Source organism: Rhynchophorus ferrugineus, unplaced genomic scaffold, assembly GCF_030347505.1.
Source record: "Rhynchophorus ferrugineus isolate W39M unplaced genomic scaffold, kcgeb_rfMv2 rfM3, whole genome shotgun sequence".
In the NCBI taxonomy this organism is placed as follows: domain Eukaryota; kingdom Metazoa; phylum Arthropoda; class Insecta; order Coleoptera; family Curculionidae; genus Rhynchophorus; species Rhynchophorus ferrugineus.
In genome coordinates, this window is record NW_027472582.1 from 19,632,216 (window position 1) to 19,660,074 (window position 27,859).

The 27,859-nt window shown below is 32.2% G+C and overlaps 1 protein-coding gene across 1 annotated transcript; it reads right to left on the reverse strand.

The window, feature by feature from the left end:
• Window positions 1–715: 715 nt before the first annotated feature.
• Prd (paired) lies at window positions 716–26,465 on the reverse strand. Its single transcript, XM_076400685.1, has 7 exons — window positions 26,252–26,465; window positions 20,634–20,806; window positions 15,284–15,503; window positions 8,109–8,311; window positions 6,732–6,891; window positions 5,966–6,487; window positions 716–1,124 (listed from the first exon to the last, which is right to left on the reverse strand). The coding sequence occupies exons 1-7, from the start codon at window positions 26,313–26,315 to the stop codon at window positions 871–873; spliced, it is 1,596 nt and encodes a 531-aa protein (XP_076256800.1). The 5' UTR covers window positions 26,316–26,465; the 3' UTR covers window positions 716–870.
• Between the last annotated feature and the right edge of the window lie 1,394 nt (window positions 26,466–27,859).

Sequence of the window (27,859 nt, forward strand, 5' to 3'; positions counted from 1 at the left end):
ACCAACGTATTTTGTTTATATTTATTTATTTTATATTATATTTATATTTTATAGATAATTTTACAGTTCTTAAATTTACAGTATATATTTATATTTATTTATTTTTAAATATTATATTTATATTTAATTGAATTTTATTTAAAAAATTATTTCAGAAAAAATTGTCTTTTATTTAAATTTCATTGGTCAATTAAACATAGGCTGTCACGTGCCAGAGATTACTAATAAGCCAATGAAATGTCTTCGCAGTAAAATCTTTTTTTACAGGTGCCTATAATGGAGATTTGAATTGATCAATCAAATTACCTGAATGGCCCATTATGGCGCCCTCTGGATGTTGGACAAAGCAAAAATTTGCGCCAGAGTCCTCTATTGAGTTGCATCTCTATTACTCTGTGACTATACTTCTTAATCAAAATGTATCGCATACTTTCTAACAATACATTTTAATTGTAGGGCATTTTTAACGATGATTTCAGTGAGAGACTTCAATGATCGATAATAGTATTTTATTAGCTATGCAACCATTCTCATACATATATACAGAGTCTATACAAAAAATAAGTCTATACAGGTTTTACATACAACAAATTTACATTATATTTAATGGTATTATATACATTATTATAAAATCTTTCTATATATTATATATATATAAAGCATTTATAAATAATTTAAACATATTTACAAGGTTATAAAAATAAATGATAACAAAACAAAACTTATATTTAGCTTAGTAATAAAAGTAGTACCTAAATTAATTAATACTATATGGTACATATGTACAAAAACCGTAAAAATATTACTTAAATCTAGAATGTAAACCCCTATAAAAATATTTGGCTTCATAAAACTGACTCAGATGTTCCATCAGTACCATCCGTAAAAAGGTTGATGACCGAAACCTTTATGTCCGTGATTAGAATACCCATGGTGTATGTTTTGTGCGAATCCACCCAATGGTTGCGTTATGGTTTGACTGATGTTTCCCGACAGCGACTGATTGTTATTTACAGGACTCAAACTCCGCAACTGATGGTTAGGTGACATTTGCCAACTGGTCAGTTGTTGAATATTATTGGTTTGGTCTTCTTTTTTGCCTTCTGTACTGTTTGAACTGTTACCTGAAAAAAAATATTTAACGTTATTATTGTTTTTATGCGGATACACTGAGGATTGTGTGTATAATAATTGTATTGGGTTTATTGTAAAAGCTATCGAGGTATATATTCTTTTGTTTTTCTAAGATGGCGAGCGTGGAATGAGAGGAAATGTTACAATCAAGATCCGAATCCTCCCCTTTCGAATGCTTATTTTGCCAATTCTTCTGCGTGGCCCAGAGACTTGGAAACTGTTATAGATTAACAGCTCTAAGGATGAGGTCTTTCAAATGAGATGCTTGACGTAAATTCTAATTCTTTCTCTTAGATATTGTGTTAGAAATTAAGTAATTCGTTTAAAATCTGTGCACAATTGAGTAACAAATTCAGGCAGAGATTACAATGATGTGGATTTATAGTCAATTCAAATTTTTTTGTACGTAAGTATCAATATGTTTAATGTATTGCTTGCCGCAATTTGTAAATTTGTTTCGGTATCGGACAATATTTTCCTTCTCATTTTATTCTAGTTAAAAAGAGACACAATGTTGTCTGATTTGTTTGAACACGTAAACGAATGAGCCTGTCAAAGTCGTCCGGTTGTCAGACGTATACAAAATTCATGACAACAATAGTGATAAGAGGTTATAACTCCTACCTATGCCTGTATCATTAACTGTAGTTTTCAGATGTACTATAATATTAAAGAAAAATATATTTGATAACATTTTTGTTCAATTATTTTATTTAGATTAGAATTTTGTTGTATGCCAAAGCCAAACTGAACTAAAATTCATAGTTGATGCGGCAACATTGCGAAGCTTTGATGTCACAAATTTAAATGATGTATGTACAAAATAACTTTGAACAGACTATATCTCTCAAATGAAAATTAAATTCCCCACGGATTTCTGTGGTATAATACATTTTTAAGTGGAAGATAGTGCCGAATACGGGTTGATGATGATGGTGATGATTATATAAACCTTGCCTAAGATCCTGCTAATTCATTCGTACGTAAAAGTTCATCTCTTGTTGAGTTCTTCAATTTTGACGTTTTAAAGTTCAACACATTATTTAAATTTTTCAAACGTTTCTGACAATTTTATAAATTTATGTCTTAACTATTTACTTTTAAACTTCTTTTGGTACGTTAGAGTGTCTTAACAGTGCTATAAAACATCAAATTTCGTTAACATCATCTTATAGCCGTTATAATTTTCAACAAACTTTCTATGTGCTTTGGAACATGCAGTTCAAATATAGGAAACTGTATTGATTAATTTGAATAAAATTACCATTATCAGTACATGATAAATCGTTATACAAACAAGTATTGAAATCCATATGAACGTACGGAATGTTCCGCGAAATGTAACGTAAATACAATAAACATTTTCCTGAACAAAATCCTGAGAAATATTGTAGGTACACCCAGATACTTAGGACTTGCATCCAAACATTGAGATACCGTCTGTCACTCAGGAAATCGTGAGACATGTGGGGAGACTCCATTCTCATGTCAATATCGAAGTAATACAACTCTTAAATAACACCAGAACAGGACACAGACTCAAAAGTATCAAACCATTTGATCTTCTGCAGTGTAATGAGGTGTATTTAATAGAAAAGCAGCAGTGTCAATGCATAAACATGATTAGAGATTAAGATATGACCGATGAGTCCTAGATATATACCTAGATTTAAGTTATCGTAAAGCGAAATTGTAGGTAAGTTAGCAACGATCCCGAGTAACAATGTAATAAATAAATTGGAATAATTATATGCAAGACAATTTTCTATTTTTGAAACAAAACTCAACATACTCAATACTGTAAAAGAGGGGGTTATAGTTTAAGGAATTCTTTTTACGGTTCCTAAACAGCTAGATATTTCAGTCGGTTCCTTTTTTACTCCTTTTGACATAATTAATCAAATTTCAACTCGTTTATATAACAGATTCGATCTTTTCGAGTTATCTGTGTTGCAATATTAAGCCGCTAAAAGACCAAACAACTGGCGATAGAAAAAACATCGTATTTGTTTTTTGAGGAAATGTTTTTAAAATTCGGACTTTCTCGGAAACCCAGCCCGAGGCATTACTTAATTTGTTTTAATATTTTTGTTAAAACTTTAAGTAATTGTAATTGATTTTTTTGTCCGATACGCGGAAAAAATCGCAGATGGCGTGAGAAGCGTTCGACTTCGCAATTCCAACGGTGCACCGAAACCGAATAAAAACCGAAGAGGTGCCAGTTCTGCAACACGATCTGGTGGTTTTCGATCGACCGATCGACCAATGAGGAAAAAAACCGAACGCGAATCAGAATAATGCAAAAGAGAAAGTTTGCAATAAAAATGTCATAATTATAACGATCCAAAGGAGAACCGGTGACGGTTTGAATGGTACTGTAGCGGAATGCGACATGCTCCAGTAAATTTTGAGAATCATTCTTGGCTACTGGTCCTGTCCCGTTGTCGGAGAGTGTTCGAATTAAACTGTGTAAATGGTGGATCGCATGACGGTAGCGGCAACAAAAATAATACATCATATATAACGTTTTAACGAGCATTTCGTTATAGTTTCTTACAATAGATAGCGCTCCAGTTGTATCAAATAGCTATAAATATAGTCTATTCAACATTTTTTTGTACATACGTTGTCAAGATGTTTAATATATTGCTTGCCGTAATTTGTGAATTCATTTTAGAATCAGACATTTTCCTTCTCATTTAATTCTAGTTAAAAAGAGACACAATACTGTCTGATTAGTTCAAACACGTTCAAACACGTCGCCTGTCAACGTCGTCCTGTTGTCAGACATGCAAAATTCTTGGAATCAGTAGTGATAAGATATTATAACTTTAACCTATAAACTATTGTGGCTGTATAATTATCTGTAGTTTTTAGATGTACTATATTGTTAAAATCAATTATTTTTGATAACATTTTTGTTCATTTATTTTATTTAGATTAGAATTTTGTTGTATGTCAAAGTCAAACTGTACTAAAACTCAGAGTTGATGCGGCAACATTGCGACTTTTTGATGTCACAAATTTGGATGACGTATCTAGAAAATGTAGAAAATAATTTTGAACAGATTATATACATTTCAATTTTTAACGTAATCAGCTTCCAAACCTGTGGAACATTTTGTATTTTTTAGTGAACTTTATAATGTAAGATGTAATACATATGCACAAAGCGATCCGAATTTATTTTATTTAATTTTTCAATTAAGATTAAATTTTATTTCTGCCATCGACAAGAAATAATCACTAGGGGCTAAATCACATGAATATGATGGTTGGATATAAGTCTAACTATAGTTTAATCATCGCTAAATATATTTTGTTTATGCTTATCGCTACGTAACCAACGAAGAACTGTAAGATTTCGTCTCGAAACATGGAAAAAGGTTATTAAATCATAGCATCGTAGAAACAGTATCAGGTGATTGAAGCGAACCAAACCAAACGAACTTGTATAGTGTATAAGTGTTACTGTTAATTTTACCTTAAGTAGTCTAATCTAATTTTAATTTGGGAGAAAGTTTTTGTATGAGTAAGGATATAAGTATAACAAAATAAAAGTACCAACCAAAATCAACCATCAAGGATTGGTATGCTAAGTTTAGACGTGGTTGAAATTGAATGAAACAGCAGACATTCTAAATATATCAACTGAACGTGGACATCATATCATTCACGAATATTTGGCTATGTGGGTGTCGCGCGAGCTCACTTTTGACCAAAAACAACGGCGAGTTGATGATTGGGAGCAGTGTTTGAAGATTATCAAGCGTAATAAACCCGAGTTTTGCGTAGATATGTGACAATGGATGAAATATGGCTCCATCAGTTCACTCCGAAATCCAATCGGCAGTCATACGAGTGGACTGCACACGATGAACCCGCTCCAAAGCGTGGGAAAACGCAACTGTCGGCTGGCAAGGTTTGAAGGACGAAATCGCCGAAAAACGACCGCATTTGAAGAAAAAGAAAGTGCCGCTTCACCAAGATCACTGTGTCACAAGTCAGTGAAAACAATGGCAAAAATCCATGAATTAGGCTTCGAATTGCTTCGAATTGCCCCAACGACTATTTCCTGTTCTCAGATCTCAAAAGAATGCTCGCTGGGAAGAAATTTTCGTCGAATGAAGAGGTGATCGCCGAAACTGAAGCCTATTTTGAAGCAAAGGACAAATCGTACTACAAAAATGGTATCGAAAAGTTGGAGGGTCACTGTATTCAGTGTATCACCCTTGATGGGAATTATGTTGAATAAAAAAAACTAATTGTGCCAAAAAATTGTGTTACTATGGTAGGCCGGGGACTTTTCAATTGACCCGTTATAATAGTTGTATGTATAACAGCTATTATTCTTATTTCGTAATGAAATTATCAAATTTCTATGTTACTATTGTACTAAGCATATTTAATATATACTATTATAAGATGTAATAATTAAAAAATGTTCAGAGATGTTTACATTTATTGTGTCCAACATGATACCGTTATTACTTTAGATAATTTCTGAAGTTATGAATAATAATATTATCTTCATGTCTGCGACTTGGGTTATTATAATTCTTGTACCCCGAGAGAGTTTGAATTTTGTTATTCAAATAATTTATGACGAATGTAGATACATTACATAGACCGCACTCAGATCCATGGTTCGATATTAATTTTTTCATTCTCAGACTTCCTTTAAAACGTAGGTCCGACATTTAAAATAAGTTAAATATGTTTATGAGGTAGCAAAATAGTGTTAATTAGCAGGCTAATTAATCAGGCTTAATTTCTAAATGCATTTGAAGTCATTATGGTTGATTAAATATGAAGTAAAAGTGACACGTACCACTATTAGGTCCAAGCATTGTAACTATACTAGTTGGAGTGGGGGGCATATTTCCATATCCATGGGCAGCATTGGGACTTCCATTGACTCCGTGATGATTGCCTATTTCGTTTCTATTTTTATATTCAACGTTTGCATTCAGTTCCCCCAGGCTTTGCAACGTAGTGTTCCCAGACGACACATTAGAATTACTAGTTGGTATGTTGATATTGTTTGTATTCATTGTTATACCTAGAGACGAATCGGCCGAGCCTACGTTGCTATTGTTTGTGGATATGTCTTGGCTTGGAGGCATGTTAGGCGACGAGGAAGTGACGTGGGATAAAGATGAGCATGGTGCCATAGTGTGATTTGACTGGTTGACCGGAGAAATAGGCATTAAGTTGGTAGGGTTGGGGGGATACATGGGATGGGAAGGGAATGGATTATGGGAGAGGGGGTGCTCCCATTTTACTTCGCTGAGTGGAAGATTTGGTGACGTGCTGTGAGCATGAGTGGGTGTATATATATCCGACGATAACACTATAACAAAAGATATATATTAACAAACAGTTTTTGGTGCAGAACTACATTTCTGGCTTTATAAATAATGCATCACTGAGTTTTGCTGAAGAACTTTTTTTTTAATGATGAACATATAATTATGTTATATTGTTATTAGAATTTGCTATTAATATTGAAAAAACCACCCTAACCTTTATTTTAATATTATTGAGAAATTTAAATACTAAGCGTCAACGATAAATACATAGAACTAAATACATACTCTGATTGGCCGATGAATTAAATCCACCCTCACTCGATGACGTCATGCCTTGTCCGTAAGGGGTTGTTGGTGAATTGTAAGCCACTCCTATAGGAGTATACGTTGAACTAGTACTAGCCAATTGTTTTCTGAGTCTTGCTCTTCGGTTACTAAACCATACCTAAATATAGATCAAGGATAACTTTATTTTACTTACTGAAGTTAATTATATATTAGGGTAATAATATATATAAACTATATATATATATATATATATATATATATATATATAATTTATTTTTACATATATTACTGAAAATGTGTTTGGATATTATTAATTTTTTTACTTGAGTTAATGATAGTATAATAATAAATTTGAATGAATAGATAATAATAGATTTGTTTAGAACACAGTCGCAGAATATGGGTAAATAACTTTTATTACGTTGGCAGGGCCAATTTGATAAAAAAGTGTTATTGAATTATCGATTACTTGTTATTATCTCAGACTTCTCAGAAAACATTTTATTTTGACGCAACTATTACAATATATGTCAACTTTGACAGTAAGAGTTCGTCAAAAACTGTTGTCTTTGATGGAGCTAGAATACACACAATTTCATAAGTTTTTTTTAATAATCATGTGTTTTAGTATATCTACATATCTATATTTAAAAATTGTTTTATATATAAAATAATCGCATGATAATGTGATTATATTGAAATATATGCAACATGCAGTACGAATTAGGTTATTTCATATATTTTAACATATATTATAGTTATATATATATAATTTATTATCAAACATTTTATATTTAAACATAAAGGTAATCTTATAGAGGAATGAGCAAAATAAGTAAAGATATTCATACTGTCATAATTGAAGGATTCAATTATTACTATGATGCCAAATGTAACTTTTTAATTAAATTCTATCTTGAAAATCCTTTAATATAAACTGTTCAATTTTATAGTGTATTGTTTTTTAATTAGTTTAAAAATTATGTTACACATAATATGAATCAAAATATATCAATCACTATATTTCGCTTATATAATTCATCATCATCGATCATATAACATTGTATGATGATTTTCAAAAGTCAGAAAATATAATTTGGAATTTTCTGGAAATTTAATTGTATTAGAAAATGACAATTTCATGGTTGAATAATAACTAACATATGTCGGTGATTTGGGTTTATACATTTTTAAGGGATTAATAATAATTGAAAAATGTTTAATTTGAAGATATATTTGCATGAATGTTTTTCTCGAAGTTTAAGGATTTTTTTTAATCTGTACGTGATTTTTATCAGTTGTCGCTTCTGGGAATGTATGTCTGATTAAAATAAGGTTATGTTTTTGACATGTTTATTTTCTTTATTAACGAACCTGAATTCGAGCTTCGGTTAGTTTTGTACGCTGCGCAAGTTCCTCTCTAGTGTAAATATCTGGATATTGAGTCCGTTCAAATGCTTTTTCTAATTCGTCTAGTTGATGAGCCGTAAAGGTAGTCCGAGATCGACGCTGTTTCCGTTTTAAAGGAATGCCGGGTTCGCTTTCGCAGTCTGAAGTGCCTTCGTTGTCCGTTGGCTCTGAGAAAAATGAAAAAAAATTGCAAGATATAGGATTATAATATTAGAATAATTGTTGGGCTGTAACATAATTATTTTTTGTATTAGTTATTGTATACAATTTTGCCACCTTAGAGTCGTTTGTTTCAAGGAATACAAAATGGTAATCTATATATTAATGGGGTTAGCGAAAATTTTGCCTCCCTTATATTGAGGAATAATTTTTAGGCCTACAATTTATGCCTATGTAATATGCACTACAAATAAATATATTCCAATAAAACGAAAAACGGCCAAAGTAAGGTTAAGAGTTTAGCTCGCCGACCATTACGCGCCTGGATGGAATCTCGTTGGGGCTTGAAATGATATTAAAACGGAAGTGCTTAATATTTATATATATTAATTAATATTTTAAGAAGTTATTTAATGTTTAGCAGTATTATTTAAGATTTTGTGTTAATTTCGGTTATTTATGTTTTGTTGGAATTTTTAGAGAGGTATAGCAAGTTTGGATAGAAAACGATTAAGAATAGTATGGTCGCGTAAAGTCATATTTTACATTTTTTGCAGAGGAAACAAATCAATGTGCCCCCTTTATTGGAAGGTACATACAGTTGTGAAAGCAAAAACCCGACATATGTGAAAATTTCATCCCAACGTAGATTAACAAAATTCGAGAATATCTAGATTCTGAAAATCAGTTTTTTTTATTTAATTTGATGTCTGGCGAAAAAAAAAAGAAAACTTGTTCTTGTTTAAGGACTGTTATCAAGTGATATTGTTCTGGAGATATGGTATATCACTGTAGTAGAGACAATTTTAAAGGTTGCTAAAAAATTTCTGTAAATTTTAGCATTATTGACTTTTGAACTCTCCTTCTTTCTGAACTTCTTCTTTTGTAAATGCATTTCTTGCATCAAGAGTTAAAATGAATATGAATATTGCATAGAATATTAACAGTTATAAGATAGTTTAATATAATTTTAATTCCTCATTTGTTGGTAAGTTGTTAGTTCTCATATGGGGCATAAGACAAAGTAGAAAGCAATAGATACATGAAAGCCATAGAAAACAAACTAAAAAATGAGCTATTTGCAAGGATGAGATCGAAAAGTGAAATAAATAAGTAAAGATCAATGCAAGTTTATTTAAAATTTTAGCTAAATAAATAATTCTTTTAAAATAGGTATAAAAGATAAGAACTATATGAATAATTAATAAAGTAATAAAAATATGAAAGAGTTAAAATTAAACTTAACTACATATTTTGCATAGATTGAACACATAGGATAAATAGAAGAAATTATCCTAATATATTAGTTTTTTCGTGTCCTTAAGTTATTAAAATATTTTGCGCTGTTGACGTGCTGATAGTTTCAGCAAACACATTTACTCGGGCCATCCAATGGCTTGTCAAGATCTTTTGGTTTTTGAGTGATTTAAATCATATGACTATTGCGTTTGAGTAGCATCCTCATCGCTTTTTTTTAATGATCCAACTTGTCGTAGGCGTTTAGTAAATGCATCGGTTTTTCTGTGTCACCGTTGTCATTGATGTTGATCGATCTATCGGTCGCACCGCTCTGTTTTTGAGGTCGTTCTCTTGAATTGCGCCATTTTGTCACGGCGCTTTGACGGCCGCCATTTTGCACCGCCCGACCGTAATCAAGCCAAACAATGCCGCATTGTGTTTGCCTATCCTTCACAGTTGACTGATAACGTTTAGTACCGGTTAGTACCACTAATTGGAAGAAGGATATAGATGGTGTTGCAGTATCGATATCGGTACCTTTTGTCACCTAAATGCCCAATACTTGAAACACATGAACATATTTTCTACTTCTATATCTTCTTACATTAGATATGTTTAGTACAATCTTAATATACAAATTAATTTTTTACTACTGTTCGGTTATACTTGCATTAATAGCCAAGTAATAGGAGTATGGCATAAATACATCAATATATGTTTCCCAAATTAAAATAATCGGATAGGGCATCTGCCAAATTATAATATTATGTTTTTAATACTGGCGCAACGCTGCATTTTCCAGTCCTTTCGTAGATCTTGTTGACTGTCACTTGAACTTTTTCTACAGCCTTAGACATAATAATATCACTCACAACAACAATTTGTCAATTTGTTTCTCAGATAATCTTGATATCGCAGGTAGCAGCGAAATAGTTTTATCAGATTTTGTGAGCATAATTGGTTGAGCTACCTTAAAACATTCTGGAATATGCTTCAGTTTCAAACAAGTATTAAAAGCAAGCTTTTTGTGTCAGATATTTCAATTAAATTATTTATAAGGACCCATTTTAGAATTTAGGTTATTATCATTTTCCGTGACAACTTCCATTGGAGATATTTACATATTCTTCGAAGCATTTCTGTTTATATTCTTTAATCTTCTTAAATTTCTGGTTATTAATTTTATTTAACACTATTTTGTCTACATCATTTCTAGTTCTGTGTTATACTTCTATCTTTTCATCTCTCTTAATAATATTAATAGTAATAATATAATAAAATACGATTTAAAGTATTTCTTTTTCGTGCAAGTTATAAAATGGACTAATTAGTTCCAGAGAAACCTAGCGGGTATCAACAACACCGAAAAAAAAAACGATCCTAATGTAATTATCACCACGGAATTGGCAAAAATAGTACAAGAATTATTAATGATCATCTCCGCCGACAAAAGTCCTACGCACCCGCCACCTGTGGTTCAAGTTCGTCAACTACCACCTCATAAATCATGTTGGCCATGTCGGCCACAGAAGCGATATTATGAGACCAGTGTAATTACGGTTTAAAACGATGTACTACAATGGAGTACATCAGTAAATAATATACTTAATTTATAACGCATGTAACGTATTTGTCAAATGCACTAGTGTTTATTTTATATTTTACAATATTTTTTAATTGATGAAATATCACAGCGCCATCTAGATGCGCTGTATGTAATTAGGGAATTTAAATGTATTTTCTACTTAATTCTATTACAACCGACAACGCTGTATATACTTAAACGTTAATTGTCGTGGTAGGACGTATCATGAAAGAAAATATATGTTTTTCCATGACGTTGCTAGAAACACCCGACTATAAAAATAATAACCGGTAATTACGAAAATTGAACGGCGTTTTTTTTCACTCACTCACTGAAAAATGGAGGGTATTAAATAGCCGTGACGTTCTGCAAGGGTGAGTCCACAAATTAACTGCAACCAATACGATATAGAGCTGCCGGTATCCATTAAATTTCATTCGCCCGACTCGCAGAGAGAATAAACAGGACATGACGGTGGGTAAATAGGGAGAGGGCCCCCCACGTGTCAATTTCGAATGGGGCGTCCGGGACCAGCCGTTTGGCAATTTGATCGTACAATGAATTCCGGCTTATACTAAATATGTGGTGGTATTTCATTTTTCCTCTACTTGTTATAAATTGCTTTGTCATCTACCTTATCGGCTGTATACATTGTGAACATCAGATGTTTATTAATAACAAAGGGCGAGCTTTTATCGAAAAAAAAGGTACCATATGTATAAGACGCTATAAAAATATAACAATCAATAATATAAAATGGATTTTACTTTTTAATTATTTGTAAATATTTTCATTATTTTTCAGATTTTCCTGCTTTTTTACAAAAATTATTATGTTGGTTTTTAATTATTGAAATAACAAGCTGTACTAAGTAAATATATTGTATCGTTCTAATTTCGTTATTGATTTTTAATTAAATTTAAACCACACCATTTAAAATATATGTTTTTAGACACCGTGTTTTTTTTTTAAATTAATCTCTGAAACTTCAAAAATTTGTCCGTAGGCAGTAAGTATTATTTTATGATTTTCGTTACACAATATAACTGTACTGACATGTAGGAGGTCGCATCAGTAAGTTATCTTTTGTACAAACTTATAATCTAAATCTTCTAGGTACAATTCTAACTTCGATAGTCTAATAAAGATAAGTAAGATACTAAAGTCGATCGTAACTTATTCTAAAGACTATTCTAGTTTATTTTAAATATTATTCTAGTTTATTCTGGAATTCTAGTATTTATTAATCAGTTAGAATCATCATTACACTGCCATTGCGCATATTTAATTGTTTGGCGAGTGCATTGGGATGTGTTAATTGTCCTTTAGAGCACTTTGCATTAACACTTCGAATCACACTCGACAAGCTTTATCCTGGAACCTCTGAAGGATGGTTATGTTAGATTTGCTAATAATACCCCGAAGTTCAAAACCGTAGGTCTAAATGGGTCTAAGTATTGACTTATAGAGTAAAACCTTGTTATATAAAGATTTACGCCCTATTAGCCAATATATTTGATTTAGTTTAAGTGCAAGCTGTTTGCGTTTTGTCACTATATGTTGTCTCCATGTTAAACATGGATCAAAATGCATTCCCAGATATTTAACGTTGTCTGCTTGCCGGAATATATAATTATTTATTTTTACTGAAGGAGAAGTTCTTCTGCAAAGGATGAATTTCACTTCGGTAGATTTTCCTCATTTGCTTTGATACGCTATGTTTTCAACCATATTTCGACTTTGTTTAGACACAGTGTTGAAGTATAGGACATGATTGATGTTTCATTAAATTTTTATTTCATTCTTCTTTTCAATATCGTTACTTTTAAAACGTCTAAACCAGAATTCATATACTGAAATCAACAGAATATGTTTGATACAAACTTCATGCAGCATTCGATAACCTGCCTGAAGACACATTTTTCTTCAAATTGCAGTAAAACATAAAACTTCCCGCAAATGCGACTTAATCGCTGCAAATTCAACAGAATTATTTGGAAATGACACACTGAAGTTGGTTGCAAATGTACCCGACGTGATTTAATACACACTAACACCATATGTTGCAAATTCTTCAAAATTAATTTATAGGTCTGGGATAAATATTAGTAGGAGTGGTTTGTAGGATACATTACTTCACAAATATCTCCTGATTTGGCGCATGCCCACTTGCTAGCATAGAATAAACCATATAAAAGAATAAACTATATTGTTTTCTTTTTCTAACGGTACATTCTTTTCGAGTCCACCGTTACAGTCAATCAAGTCAAAACAACAAAAAAAATATTTAGATTTTGTGTTACATTAATAATTCTATAGTAATAATAATTAAATAATTGTGTTATTCTTGGTGGTTTAACATACATTGGTTTTAAAATATGGAAGAACAAGGGTAAGTGCAGAATGTAAGGTTAAATTTTTAAAAGTTATAAAATCCAAACAGCATCAATTTTATTTATAGTGGGAATGTTAGCTGCCAAATTTATAACACCTCATTTTTAACGACATTGAATGAGTATCAACAGAGAAGAAAATGATTGTTGTTATGTTGGAAGTATTCAAGTCATTAATGAGGTTTGTTTGTAAGATATAAGAATAATGTGCAGTGATACTATGAGATAATTAAATTTGGTAACAAAAGTAGACTGGGATCAAATAAACAAAATATAAAACTATCAACGACACCCCAATGATCTAATGTCAAGGAAAATACATTGCATTATTATATAAAAGTATAGGTAAACAAATTTTTGTTTTGTAAAAATACTGATGTATTAACTGAGATATCTTTCAGCTCAAAAGTACGATAATCCATTCATTTTATCAAGAATAGTAGCGATCACAGTTGATCATATTTGGAGATTTTTAAGAGATTTACACTGCTTTTATATATATTGGTGGCTTTTTCGTTTGGTTTTAACTATATTAGCTGGGTTTGATCTAAACGATTTTGATCTTTTTTATAGTAATGTTTATTTATATGGTTCTTGGAGTTCTTGTTAATTCTTCAATTATGCAAATTAATTTAAATATGGTGTTTTGATAAAAATAGGAAGGCATATAGAAATTATTATTATTTCATTTTATTCAATAATTTTTTAAATAAATATTTTTAATGTTTATTTCCCTTCTTATATATAGTTTCAACATTAAATCAATCAAATCAATACACATATGTAATGTAATATGTAATGTAATAATAAACAACATATTTTTATTATTTCGTTTTATTCAATACTTTTTTAAGTAAAATGTGTTATTTCCAAAATTTTATTATTTTTGTTTACCTCATGAATCTATTTACCTGCTTATATTTATTTTCGACATTAAATCTAATAATCACAATAAAGAAACTGTAAGTAAATATAGCAGTATGTACGCATTCGCCAAACTCGCATTATTCTGTTTTAAAATTAAATGGAGCTCAATATGCGCATGCGCCTAATCCGGAGATATTTGTGGAGTAATGTATCCTGTGGTTTGTTAGATTTGGGAAATATGCAAAGTGTGATATTTTAAATTAATGACAGAAGACTACTAACTTTTTGCAATGAAAAGCAAAGAACAAATGAATCGGGTTTTCAAACGTTTAATTGGTTGTTAAAATGTTGTCACTCTTTCGTTACATTATCTATGTCTCTATGGAGGTTGGTGATTTAACATTGACACCGTATTGGATGTCGAAAGCGGCCTTTCGACGAAAGATGGCCGAAAAAAAAGGACACAAATTACCAGACATTTTCGTGAAAAAACCGTCGGACCAGTCACCGGCGACCGATCAGGGAACCGAGAGAACCGATCGCGAGAAAGAGAAATAAAGGCGACCTTCACTGGCAGCTACAAAGGTCACCGAGTACCACATCGACGAGTTCCGAAAGCCATTTCGAACCAGCGGCGGACGGACCGAGAAAGCGAGAACAAGAACGGCAGCTCAAAGGAACCGATTAATTGTCAGACAATGACGTAACAGAATTAGGAACCAGCGAGGGTTCTTTAAACTCAGTGCCTGGTTTCGCGGCTACCTGTTTTCTCTCCATCTCGGCGGCCCTGGCAATTGATTTTCGGTAGCCGGAATCCCGACACGGATTCAGACACACACGTGCAACAGAGACTAATTATCTGGAACACTCGTTATTAGAAAAATCGCTAAACTTACCATCAGAATCCCCCTTTCCTCTCAATAATCGCGATATGGCCGAGACGCTAGGAGCAGTGCTTCTGTCACATATTCCATCCTTCACCAATCTGTCTCTAATTTCCCAGCTAAATATTGACGGATTTTCTCTTTTGTACTGCTCGATACGGGTCTCTATTTCCGGAGTGGCAACACGAGGTTTTGATCCGCCTATGACTCCGGGACGAATCGATCCTGTTTCCTGGAATAACAAAGAAAAATCGTTAAGAGACTATTTAAAACTCGCTAGGATAATGCTTGGGGAACCTTCACCTTTTTTTCGACATAAATGTATTGATATTTCGTAACTAATAGAGGTTTGTTGCATAGTTTACGAAATTATTAAAACTGACATAACAATTTAATATATATTTGTAATATTTTACATAGAAACTAATAAATATTTAATTAATAACGATCGTTTAATTACACTGCGATCAAATTTATGGTTCAAATTTAGAGTTGAAAATTATTATCATGGTAATTATTTAGAGATAGTTAGAAGATCTAAATAATTGCAAAGAAACTGGCATAAAATAACAAAATTACATACAAAGTGATGTATGTAAAATATCAGTGATAACAGTGAAGTGCGGAGACTAAAATGTTTACCAGCATGCGTCTGGTCAGACTAATATATATAGTCTATTCAAAATTATTTTCTACATACGTCATCTAAATTTGTGACGTCAAAACGTCCCAATGTTGCCGGAATGAACTCTGAATTTTAGTTCAGTTGGGCTTTGATATATAACAAAATGCTAATCTAAATAAAATAATTGAACAAAAATGTTATCAAAAATAATTGATTTTAACATTATAGTACATCAAAAAACTATAGATAATTATACAGCCACATTAGTTTATAGGTTAAAGTTATAACATCTTATCACTACTGATTCCAAGAATTTTGCATACGTCTGACAACAGGACGACATTGACAGGCATTCGTTTACGCGTTTGAACTAATCAGAGAGTATTGTGTCCCTTTTTAACTTGAATAAAATGAGAAGGAAAATGTCTGATTCTAATATATATATATATATATATATATATATATATATATATATATATATATATATATATATATATATATATATATATATATATATATATATAGGTGAAGGATAATATAGGGAAACATTTGAATAATAAACCTCTTCCTTTCTCTCTTGCTTTTCAGCATTGATTGTGTTGTTGTTGGCCCATAGCAATATACATTGATTAATTAACATACAAGTGCGTGTATAACTATTCCGAAGCTGAGTGAACTTTTGACAGAATTTTTTAGTGGCCTACAGGTTTAAAAGTCAGAATATGACGAAATGTATATACAATATGATGACAAAATCGATTGTTGAATAGTCCGTTGATATAATTATATGCAAATTATTTATACTATAATAGTCAACTAATTTTGAGGTATTTAAAATAGATGGCGCACTAAATTGTTATCATGGTTTTTAAGTGTTCAATGCTTGATGAAGCAGAAGCATAAGCATCATTTCAAAGCTTTGTTCATAACTTTCTTGCTAAAGACAAATCACCGTATTACAAGCGTAATAGAGAATTTGCTGTATAGTAACGATACGGTTCGAGCTCTCAAAATACACTTGAATTTGTGAATATTTGTGAGTGCTGACGTCTTAATTTTTTCCCACAAAAACACGAGGGCTACACGAGCGACTAGCAAGGCTACACTAAGATATAACGAAAATCGAAAGGCGATACCAAGGATTTCAGGACGAAGACATGATGACGATGAGTCCGAGCAATCTGAGCCAAACACATCCCAAGCAATACAAAATACTTAGTTCAACCTCTGTTCAGTTCTCTGATTGATACATTTTAATTCAGCAAGTGGTCGCATTTAATGAATATTTCGCAGGTCAGAAAATCATTTCTAAAAAACGGACTGCTGATTTGGATTCAGCCTTTATATAATTCCTTTAGCTCTTAGAGACGTACTTGTTGAAAACAAGAGTTATTGGTGCCAGATAGAAATTTTAAGAACGCACAAAACGTTTGACATACAGCGACAGGTACCTCCCCGTATTCCAACCAATTAGAGATAATAACATACGTGCTATATTACGCCAGGAAAATAAGGCGTGCTAAACGCGGCAAGGTAGCCGGCAACGGCATCTGTACGGAAAATAACCGAACTTCTTTCCCGGGGCCGTCTTTCGCCTTTTTAATTAAAAGTCCACGGGAAACCGAATCACCGTGAAAATCATTACGACTTCTAATAAATCGTAAAGGAAGTCGTGATTGTGTTCGGTCGTTAAAGCGGCTCGTAAAGGAGCGGACAAATATCGGGACGCGGGGGTCGCCGGGGAGGGCGGGGACGGTATTTACGAATCGCCACCTGGGAGCGAAAACGCAGAAAAGCTACGTTTTCCACGAATAAACACTGAAATCGTCGACATTATTATACAATCGTGCGTGTTCAAACTGCGAACCCTTCAATGTACGTAAGTATTTAGTATCAAACAAGAGGAGGTCTATTAGGTGTGTTGAAGCCAATTCTTCACCACATGTTATACACCAGAAATGGAAAATGTCCTCATAGCTAATACCTTGCAACTTCTCTCCGTATTTTCTTTAAATTATTACTCTTAGTGGTGCAACAATCAGCCGATATATTAATCGGCTTAGCGAAAATTTTGCTTCACTTTTTGAAGCTTATATCGAGGAAGAATTTTTAGGGCTAATATTTTTATGTAACATGCGCTACAAATAAATATATTCCAATGAAATGAAAAACACCTAAGTCAAACAACCAGGAATAGCCATCAGATCGGTGACATAAAATATGTAAACAAACCCAGTAGAGTTTAGCGGCAACGTATTAGGATCGAATCTCGGTGAACAAAATAAGGGATAGTGTTCGTTAAAATTAAGTGAGTGTTTGTTTATTTATATTTGAAAAACGACATTAAAATGAAAATTGAGCTGTCGAAATACTATTTAATTTATTAACGAAGTTATTTAATTTTATGTAGTGTTTGTTATTTAAGATTTAGTGTGTTACAAGAATAATCTGTTTTCTTTGCTTACAAGACATTAGTTTTTCGAAATTAGCTTTTGATTTAATTTACACTATGGTGAATAAAAAGAAGAAAAGAAAAATTATTTTTGCTTAAGGAGTATTAATAATTAATATTTTTCTGGCGGCATAGTATATCACTATACTAGAGGTTATTTTAACGGTTTTTAGGATTTTTCTGTAAGTTTTAGTGGCATTGACTTTCGAAAATATTATCTTAATTATTTATTGTAAAATATATATGTCCTACAACCAAATCGAATGGTGTTAAATGTTTTCGCCTACGTACTTCACTATTATTTTTTCACATTTGGCTGATTAGAAAGCACATTGTGGTGCACTAACACTCTTTTAAAGTAATTAACACAAAATATTTTGAATTACATTCACTATGTACTTCTTCCAGGTTGGGATTCGGTTCAGATTCGTACCAAAATATTTAGCATCTGGGGCTTTGGGAAGTTGATAATTATTGACTAGTGGACATGTCCTTCTATAGAAACTGAAAGTTCCACTCGTGGATTTTGTCTCATTTGGTTTAATACGCCATTTTGTTCAACCACAGCTATATTTCATCAAGGGGTGTTTGAAGGTTCTTTGATGCTGTAATTGGATCTTCTGGCGATGCTAAAAGTGTCGTCTACATATACTGCTACAGTGGTGATTTTTATGGTCGGTAGATCGGTCCTGATATAGTATCGGGCCGACACCGTCTCGAGGAACTCCTGAAAATATTGGATGCAATTCATTGATGATTCCTCCATTACTCCTAGTGATTCAATATATTCATTAAGCGTTCTCCTGCCACATACAGACTTTAAATTTTGGTCTACGCACTTCACTATCACATCACATGCTACACTATTTCAAAGTACTTTACACAAACATTTTGAATTACACTGGATATGCGATATAGAGAAATATTGTATTGTATCACTTCATTAGAGACGGATATACATACGTAACAATAACAATAACATCAACGATGGCACTGAACTACATTGATAATGGCACGTAACACTTTGTTTTGGAACCGGTGTATGGTGACTATATTAGACTTGTTATCAGTACCCCATAGTTGCATTCCATATCACCAAATAGTATTGATTCGCATAGCAAAACCTTTTGTTTTGCAAATATGTGCTTCTTCCAGGTTAGTCATCGGTGCAGATGCATATCAAGATACTTGGCATCATCGACTGGGGAAAATTTACAAATATTGGTATCTACTGGATGGCTGAGCTATCTACTTGAGACCGAGCTCTTTTGGAATTAGTTTATCAAAAAATAAAGAGATTGAATTGACTCAGTTAATAAATTGAAAGGAAGTTTCAATTATTCCTATATAATAAGCAGCTGCCGTGGAAACAAATATTAAAACCTGAACCTACAGTTTTGCTATAAGTAACGTAAGTATAAATATTTGACAATAAAACTCTAGGGATGAATAATTTATTACGCGGAAATCAAGAGACTCGCAACAATACTTTGATCTTGCGTGATTTTATATTGAAGTATATGCGTGTAAGTGCCAATTAGTCTACAGAATCTAAGTGAAGCTTGATGGGTTAGATAAATAACTTGTTAACTATTGAAAAGTAAGTTGTACGTAAAGACTAGTAAAAATATGTTAATGAAATATGTAAAAAAATCTTTGTAAACTGTTTTTACACAGTCCATTAAGCATATTCCTTCTGAACAAAAGATTTCAACGTAAAGCTAAGCCGACATTATAATCAAGCATGATTTGAATCGAGATATAGAACAATCAAAGTCAAATGTAATTAACATCAGTCCCTGTTAGAGCAGTAAGATGAAAACCATTGAGGGGAACCTCAGTTCTAAAGAAATTTCAGTCTCTTTTATACTCTAGGAATTATTATTTTAACCCCAATTAAAAATATGAATAACAAATCTTTAAAGTATTAGCGATTTTGTATCAACATGTTTTTATTTTATTTTTTAATTTTAAAAAGATGATGAAAATGAAACAAGATGTTGTAAGTGGTTTAAAAAAACTATTCAAAGAATCATGGAAGGCTGTATGTGGCAGACTGTATGTACCAGATATTTATCCTTTTAATTATTACTAATTTTCGACTGATGACGCAGCACATATTGTTTAAGCAGAACTTTTTTATAATTAAAAATCTTGTTGATAAGTATAGATGATACCTACCCCTAAAAATTCTAATAGAATTTATTTAACTTTACCGTTTGAACACTTTACAAATAATTGATAATGTAATATGTTAATTTAAGGAAATATTTATGTATTCTTACTTGGTATCTATTCAATATCTTGCTGACACATCCATGGGATACTCGAAGTTGTCTGGATATAACGCAAGGTCTTATACCAGCCGCAGCCATTTCGACAATTTTTAAACGAATGTGGTTAGGTAGTGGTCGACCGTTGATGAATACGCCTCCCAGTTGATTGACTCTCCCTTGTCCTGTAACAAAGTTATTGAGCTTATCTTCAATAACTATCAAAAATGCAAATTAATTTCTAGATAGAGTTAATTAATTTTTATACATTTTATACTACGTTTGAAAATATTTTAGCAATAAAATTTCAAAAAAACTTCCATTTACATAACATAACTTGTTCAAAGTTAAAATCAAGGATTTTCCCCTATTTTTATGCGAAACCCATATGGAGAAACTTGATTTCAATTCATTGCAAGCGGTGAGAGTGTCGATATTATGAAATGGCTCCGAAACAAAAAATCAGTTTGCATTTTCAACCAAAAAAATTAATTTATTTTTAAAACCATAGATTATAGTTTAACAGTATTTTTTTTTAATATTCAAATTCAATTTACTGCTAGTTCTAACGAAACGCTTTTTATTACAATATGATTGAGACTTTAAAGACCCATAATAAATACTTAACCATTTCATGTGCACCATTACCTGTTGCTATCAAAAACCCTTCTTTTACCTGGCCCTTCTTCACTGCTTGATTTGGCAATTTTGATCACCAGTTGGTGATGTGGGAAGGAATCCGATATCTTGATTATTACAACTGATTCAGCTATGATTCCAGCCTGAATAGGCCTTCAACTCAACATTCTTGAATCTTCCGTGTTAACTTTATTGTGGAAGGGCTATGTTAGATAAAACGAGCCTATAATATTGATCATGTAGCTAGGTAATGGTTCTTATATTAGATGTTTAGTTCAGTTCTGCTCTCTTTTTCCAAAATATACCTAAACATTTTTTGAGCACTAAAGTAATATCTCATAGACTGACGTGTCTAACAGGTCAATGAAAAGTTCCCGGCCTGACACAGAGATGCCGCTAGTAGAATTAAATCCATGTGTTTTTTACTTAGCCCTAAAACTCAGAAGATGCGTGTATACATTTTACAACTGTCGGATGATTAGTTTGTGAATTATACTTAATATACACTTGAGTGAAGCAACTTTTGTTATTGAGAAAATAATGGATAAAAAGGAACTTCGCGTGTGGATAAAATAATGCTTTTTGAAGGGAAAAAATACAGTTGAAGCAAAAACTTGGCTTGATTCCGAGTTTCCGGATACTGTTCCAGGAAAATTAACGGTCAAGGATTGGTATGCTAAGTTTAGGAATTATGGTGAAATGAGCACCGAAGACGGTGAACGCGCAAAAGAGGTTGTTACCGACGATAACATTAAACAAATCCACAAAATGATTTTGATTGACTGATATACTGATGAATTGAATGATATAGCAGACACTCTAAATATATCAACTGAACGTGTACATCATACCATTCACGAATAATTTGGGTATGAGAAAGCTCTGTGCAAAGTAGGTGCCGCGCGAGCTCACTTTTGAACAAAAACAACGACGAGTTGATGATTCGGAGCAATGTTTGAAGATGATCAAGCGTAATAAACCAGAGTCTTTGCTTCGATAGGTGACAATGGATGAAACATTGCTCCATAATTTCACCCCGAAGTCCAATAGACAGTCATCCGAGTGGACTGCACACGATGAACCCGCGCCAAAGCGTGGGAAAACGCAACAATCGGCGGGCAAGGTTATGGCTTCTGTATTTTGGGATGCGCATGGAATAATTTTCATTGACTACCTTGAAAAAGGAAGGACCATCAACAGCGACTATTACATAGCGTTATTGGACCGTTTGAAGAACAAAATCGCCGAAGGCTATTTCCTGTTCCCAGATCTCAAAAGAATGTTCGCTGGAAAGAAATTTTCGTCGAATGAAGGTGATCGCCGAAACTGAGACCTATTTTGAAGCAAAGGACAAATCGTACTGCAAAAATGGTATCGAAAAGTTGGAGGGTCGCTATAATCAGTGTATCACGCTTGATGGGAATTATGTTGAATAAAAAAAACTAATTTTGACAAAATAATGTGATTTACTGGGGTAAGACGGAGACTTTTCAATTGACCTGTTATATTGAATAGTAATAATTATTGTTGAAATGTTTGGTTGATTATATGAATTTTTATTCCTGAGCATAAAAAATCAATATTTTAACAATTGTAGTTATTTATTGAATATATGCTATAAAACAGCTGTGGGAAAATAAATATAAATAAATAACATTATAGTATCTATAAAGTTTCTTACCTATCAGTAATAAAAAATATAAATACATTAATTGAATGCAAGTTGATTGAGAATTGATTATCGTATTTATTTTTATACTACCATTTTATACTGTTAATTCCAACTTTCACAAATTACGTAAAACATTTAAGAGAAATGCTCGTTTTTTGTCAAACAATAGCATATTAATTATTATATAATAGAGTGCTGTTTGATATTATTTCCCGAAAGAAACCGGTAAAAGTGGTTGTAAAACCTTTTAGGGTGTTTCCGTAAAGCCGCGAAGACCCATAAAATAATATCATCCATTTTTTTGCCGCTGCAACATTTCAACAGTTTCTGTGACAAGCCGACGTTTATAGTTCCACAACATTGGAGGTTCGTAGTGGAATGGAAAACACGTTGTACCGTTTAACATTTTATAGACAAACGATAGAAATATGTACCTATTTACACGTATTTGTGCAAAATACGTCAGATTCCTGGTATTTGTTAGCGATAGTTTTACTGATATCTTAACACTGTCATTAGCATAATTTAAATATATATTTATTTCCTGCTATATTTCTCAATAACAATTTGATCGATAGGACAGCAACTCTGTTTTCTTATTCAGCGACCGTGTCTGAATTGAAATTTTGAAATACTTTGAACAGAAGTGAAATACAAATTGTACAAATTACGAATCAACAAAAAATCAATGCGCTTTTTCGTGTCCGTTCTTGTATGAGACTATTGTTGCTCAATATTTCTCGCGTTGCCCATGGAAAACCGCAAAATGTTCAAAAAATCCTTCTACTATGAAAAAAAACCAACAAAAATCGGACTTTTAACATATTTATTTTACTGAATAATGGCACACTGAAAAAAATAAACATTATACTTATCAAAGACTAGGCTCATATAAGAGTACTGACTACGCTGAGTAGTCCGTCTTTAAATGGAGAAAAAGGTAAACTACTCAAGATATGTTACGAAAAAGGATACTAGAACAATTACCAGGAATATGATTTGCATCAATCGGAAGTATATTGTGTTATGATGTAGTATTATTCTCCGATATTGGTCAGTATTAAACTATAAAATATCGAAAACTGACCATAACAATGTCAGACATATTACATTAAGTCAAAATACAAAGACTAGGTTCATATAGGAATAATGACTACGCTGGTTGAGTCTTTAACTAGAGAAAAAGGTAAACTACTCAAGATGTGTTATGAAAAAGGATACTAGAACAATTAGCAGGAATATGATTTGCTTCAATCTGAACTATATAGTGATATGACGTAGTATTATTCTCCGATATTGGCCAGTATTAAACTATAAAATATCGAAAACTGACCATAACAATGTCAGACATATTACATTAAGTCAAAATACAAAGACTAGGTTCATATAGGAATAATGACTACGCTGGTTGAGTCTTTAACTAGAGAAAAAGGTAAACTACTCAAGATGTGTTATGAAAAAGGATACTAGAACAATTAGCAGGAATATGATTTGCTTCAATCTGAACTATATAGTGATATGACGTACCGATATTCTCCGATATTGGCCAGTATTAAACTATAAAATATCGAAAACTGATCATAACAATGTCAGACATATTACATTAAGCCAAAATACAAAGACTAAAGGTTCATATGGGAATAATGACTACGCTGATTGAGTCTTTAACTAGAAAAAAAGGTAAACTACTCAAGATGTATTACCAAAAAGGATACTAGAATAATTAGCAGAAATATGATTTGCATCAATCTGAAGTATTTCGTGCTATGACGTATCATTATTCTCTGATAATGGTCAGTATTAAACTATAAAATATCGAAAACTCATAACAACAATGTTAGACATATTACATTAAGTGCAAATACATGAAAAACCTGAAATCAGTGCCCTCTTCCGGTTCATAATTACTATCTAAATCATTAATTTACTTTGTTGTTTTTTCTCATTTTCATTTTATTCCATTTGGCCGGTAAAAGATGCCGCGGCTAAATTAATGTTTTAATTAGTTTGGTGGCTTTAAAGTAATTAAATACTCATTTATAACGCGCTAGATGGGCTAATAGAACAGCGCCCAACACTTAATGGGAAGAAAATACATTGTAACTTAATTTTTCTTGATAATTGTTATCTAGCATGTCACGTTATGATAAATAGTTCTCCTGGCCCTGAGAACAGTTACACCAGATCTTGACATATTTTTATGTGATTTTCAAAGAACACTATAATTTACTTAAATTTATATCGTTAATTACTATATTACATTATAAGAGTTTTAACATAACAAATGGGTTGAAAAGTTTTTTTCAGTTCTTCGATTAGTACTAACTAACCTTCAAAAGGAAGCTCTTAAATTTTCATGATATTCTACTCAAAAGTTTGTGAGTTATTGTGCTATTGTGAGTAAGACTGACACTACTTTTGTTATTTTCAAGAAAAATTGATCACAAAAAATCCTGTATAAAAAGATCGTTCAACCGAAGCAATGGCTTGAAGTGTTTCTGTGTGAAAAGAATTTCGCTTTATCAGAAAAAATTATAAAACGCGGGTTTGCTGATTTCAAATGTGGTCCTAGAGATGCTGATATATACACCAGAAAACATCAAAGAAATCGACAAAATCGTTTTGACTTATTGGAAAGTGAAGTTTCGTTAGTTAACTAATATCGTAAAGCCATCAAAACAACGTGTTGGTTTTTCATTGCATGAGCATTTGACTATGAGAACACTCTGTTCAAAGTGGATGCCGTGTGTTTGCTCACTTATAGATACTGTTGATCAAAAACAAAAACGTGATTATGAGCAGTGTTTGTGTATGCTTTAACGTAACAAACAGCAATTTTTGCATCTGTATGTAACAATGGATATCGCTGGAATGATTGAGTGGCTTTTGATGGACATTATGTTAATGAATAAAGCCAATTTTGATAAAAGAATTGCGCTTTCTTTATTACTCTCGGGACTTTTCAGCCCACGTGTTAAAAACACCGATGGCGGTTGTTATATTAGAGATATTTACTTATACCTCATCATATAAATATTCGCTGACAACCATGCAACAACTTAAGAACATAATAAGTTACAAATGGAACACAGTGTATTTTTTAGTTTAACTCCAAGCTTTTTGTTTGAACATAAATAAAAATATATTTATTTAAATATGTAAATGGTAGAATTTCTAAATATTTACCTTCAAAAAGTGTGTTCCTTGTCTATGCCTATGGTATAAATTGACCATTAGAACATAGTTAAAACATAAAAATATGCTCTATAGCAGAAGCAGTTAGAAAAAATTAGTCGTGAATTTTATTAGACGTCGTTACCTTGAAAAGGATATCCAGAAAAACACGGACGATGCATTATCCCAAAATTTCCGGTCACAGTCATTTCTGTACCCACTTTAACCGCTCTAAAGTCAATATTTACTATTACACTATTTAGAGTTACGGTTATATTAACAAATAAAATTTAACGTCTCCTGCAATCGATAATTAGGTTGCTAGTTTCACTGTAAAGTCCCTCCCGATTCTAACGTCACCGACTACACGACCAGTTAAAATATACTGAACAAACTGTAGGTTTGAGATCTAACGTGCCGAGTTTAGCATTTACCTGGCTCCACCCCCACGCCTACTATTGGGCGTGACCTAATTGAAAGTATATTTTCTGACATGCCTAATAATCCCCCTTGTTCTTCGGGTTGGACAGAGATGCCTTTAATAGAATTACTTTTAGGACGAAAAGAAATAGGTAGTTGATGTTTTGGGCCAGTTATATTATTTTTCGGACCGTTACAAAAGACTTGTTGATCATTTATATGGTCGACTGTAGGGCGCCGCTGATTTGGGGAACGAGATAGATATATGAAAGAGGTGGTGTTTGTTGATTGTGTGTATATGAGGGTGTTAAGTATTTGTATGTTTCTGTCAGGCGATGTATCAAAAAGCTTCGGGGGCCATTGTTATTGATTGGCTTATGGTATTATGTACGTGTTTCATTGATGTCTAGTGGAGTAACAAAAAAACAGTTTTTTTGCCTGTAGGTTGTTGATTTTCTGATTTTTATATCTAAAGAATTATACTTTAATTTTTAACGGATAGAAATATTATATATTTATTATAAGTGGCGTTTTTGTTATTGTTATGTTGTATTATATTGTGTTATAAATATAGTCTATTCAAAGTTTTTTTTAGTAATGCGTCATGGATGTTTGTGACGTCGAAACATTGCAATGTTGCCGCATCAACTATGAGTTTTAGTTCAGTTTGGCTTTGACATACAAGAAAATTCTAATATAAATAAAATAATTGAATAAAAATGTTATCAAATATAACTTATTTTAACATTACAGTACATCAAATACATATATTATCGAAGGAGTTAAAACTAGAATTAAAAACATAGGTGTAATGTTTGTAAGGTAGATTTGTTTTGTTTACATTGAATTCTTTTCCACATCACCCATGGGATAGAGTTTCTAAGCCCGTTTTTTATGTAGTGGTATCCCCCTGGAGGCCTAATCCACCTAATTGACAACTATATATCTGAGAAACCTATATTACTTTCATTCGAGAGCATATTTACCTTTTTACACTTAGATTTTGTTTCCTTCCATGGTGTGTTTACTTATCAAGTCATCTTGGTATCACTGTAAATTTTGTTTCTTCTGCTACTATCTGTGTACACCATTCTTCATAAAATTAATCACTGAATTTTGTCGAATGCACTTACTATATCTACAAAACAGTTAGTATTCATTCTCTCCTCATACGTTCTAACCTAATGCTCATATTTAACTTTGAACAATTACAATCATATCTGTTCACACAAATCTTTCACGACGTACAATACCATTTTCTACAATTATATTCAATTAACTATGTACATACCTTCAGTTGTTTCCACTCTCATCACTCTGTCTCAGGAATCTC

Excerpts from the sequence above, each read along its gene's own strand:
- Prd (XM_076400685.1), bottom strand. The coding sequence starts at position 26,315 with ATGACTGTGACCGGAAATTTTGGGATAATGCATCGTCCGTGTTTTTCT. Across the intron at positions 20,807-26,251 it reads TTCTGGATATCCTTTTCAAG|GACAAGGGAGAGTCAATCAA; the intron begins GTAACGACGTCT and ends ACTTTGTTACAG. Across the intron at positions 15,504-20,633 it reads AGATATTGAATAGATACCAA|GAAACAGGATCGATTCGTCC; the intron begins GTAAGAATACAT and ends TTGTTATTCCAG.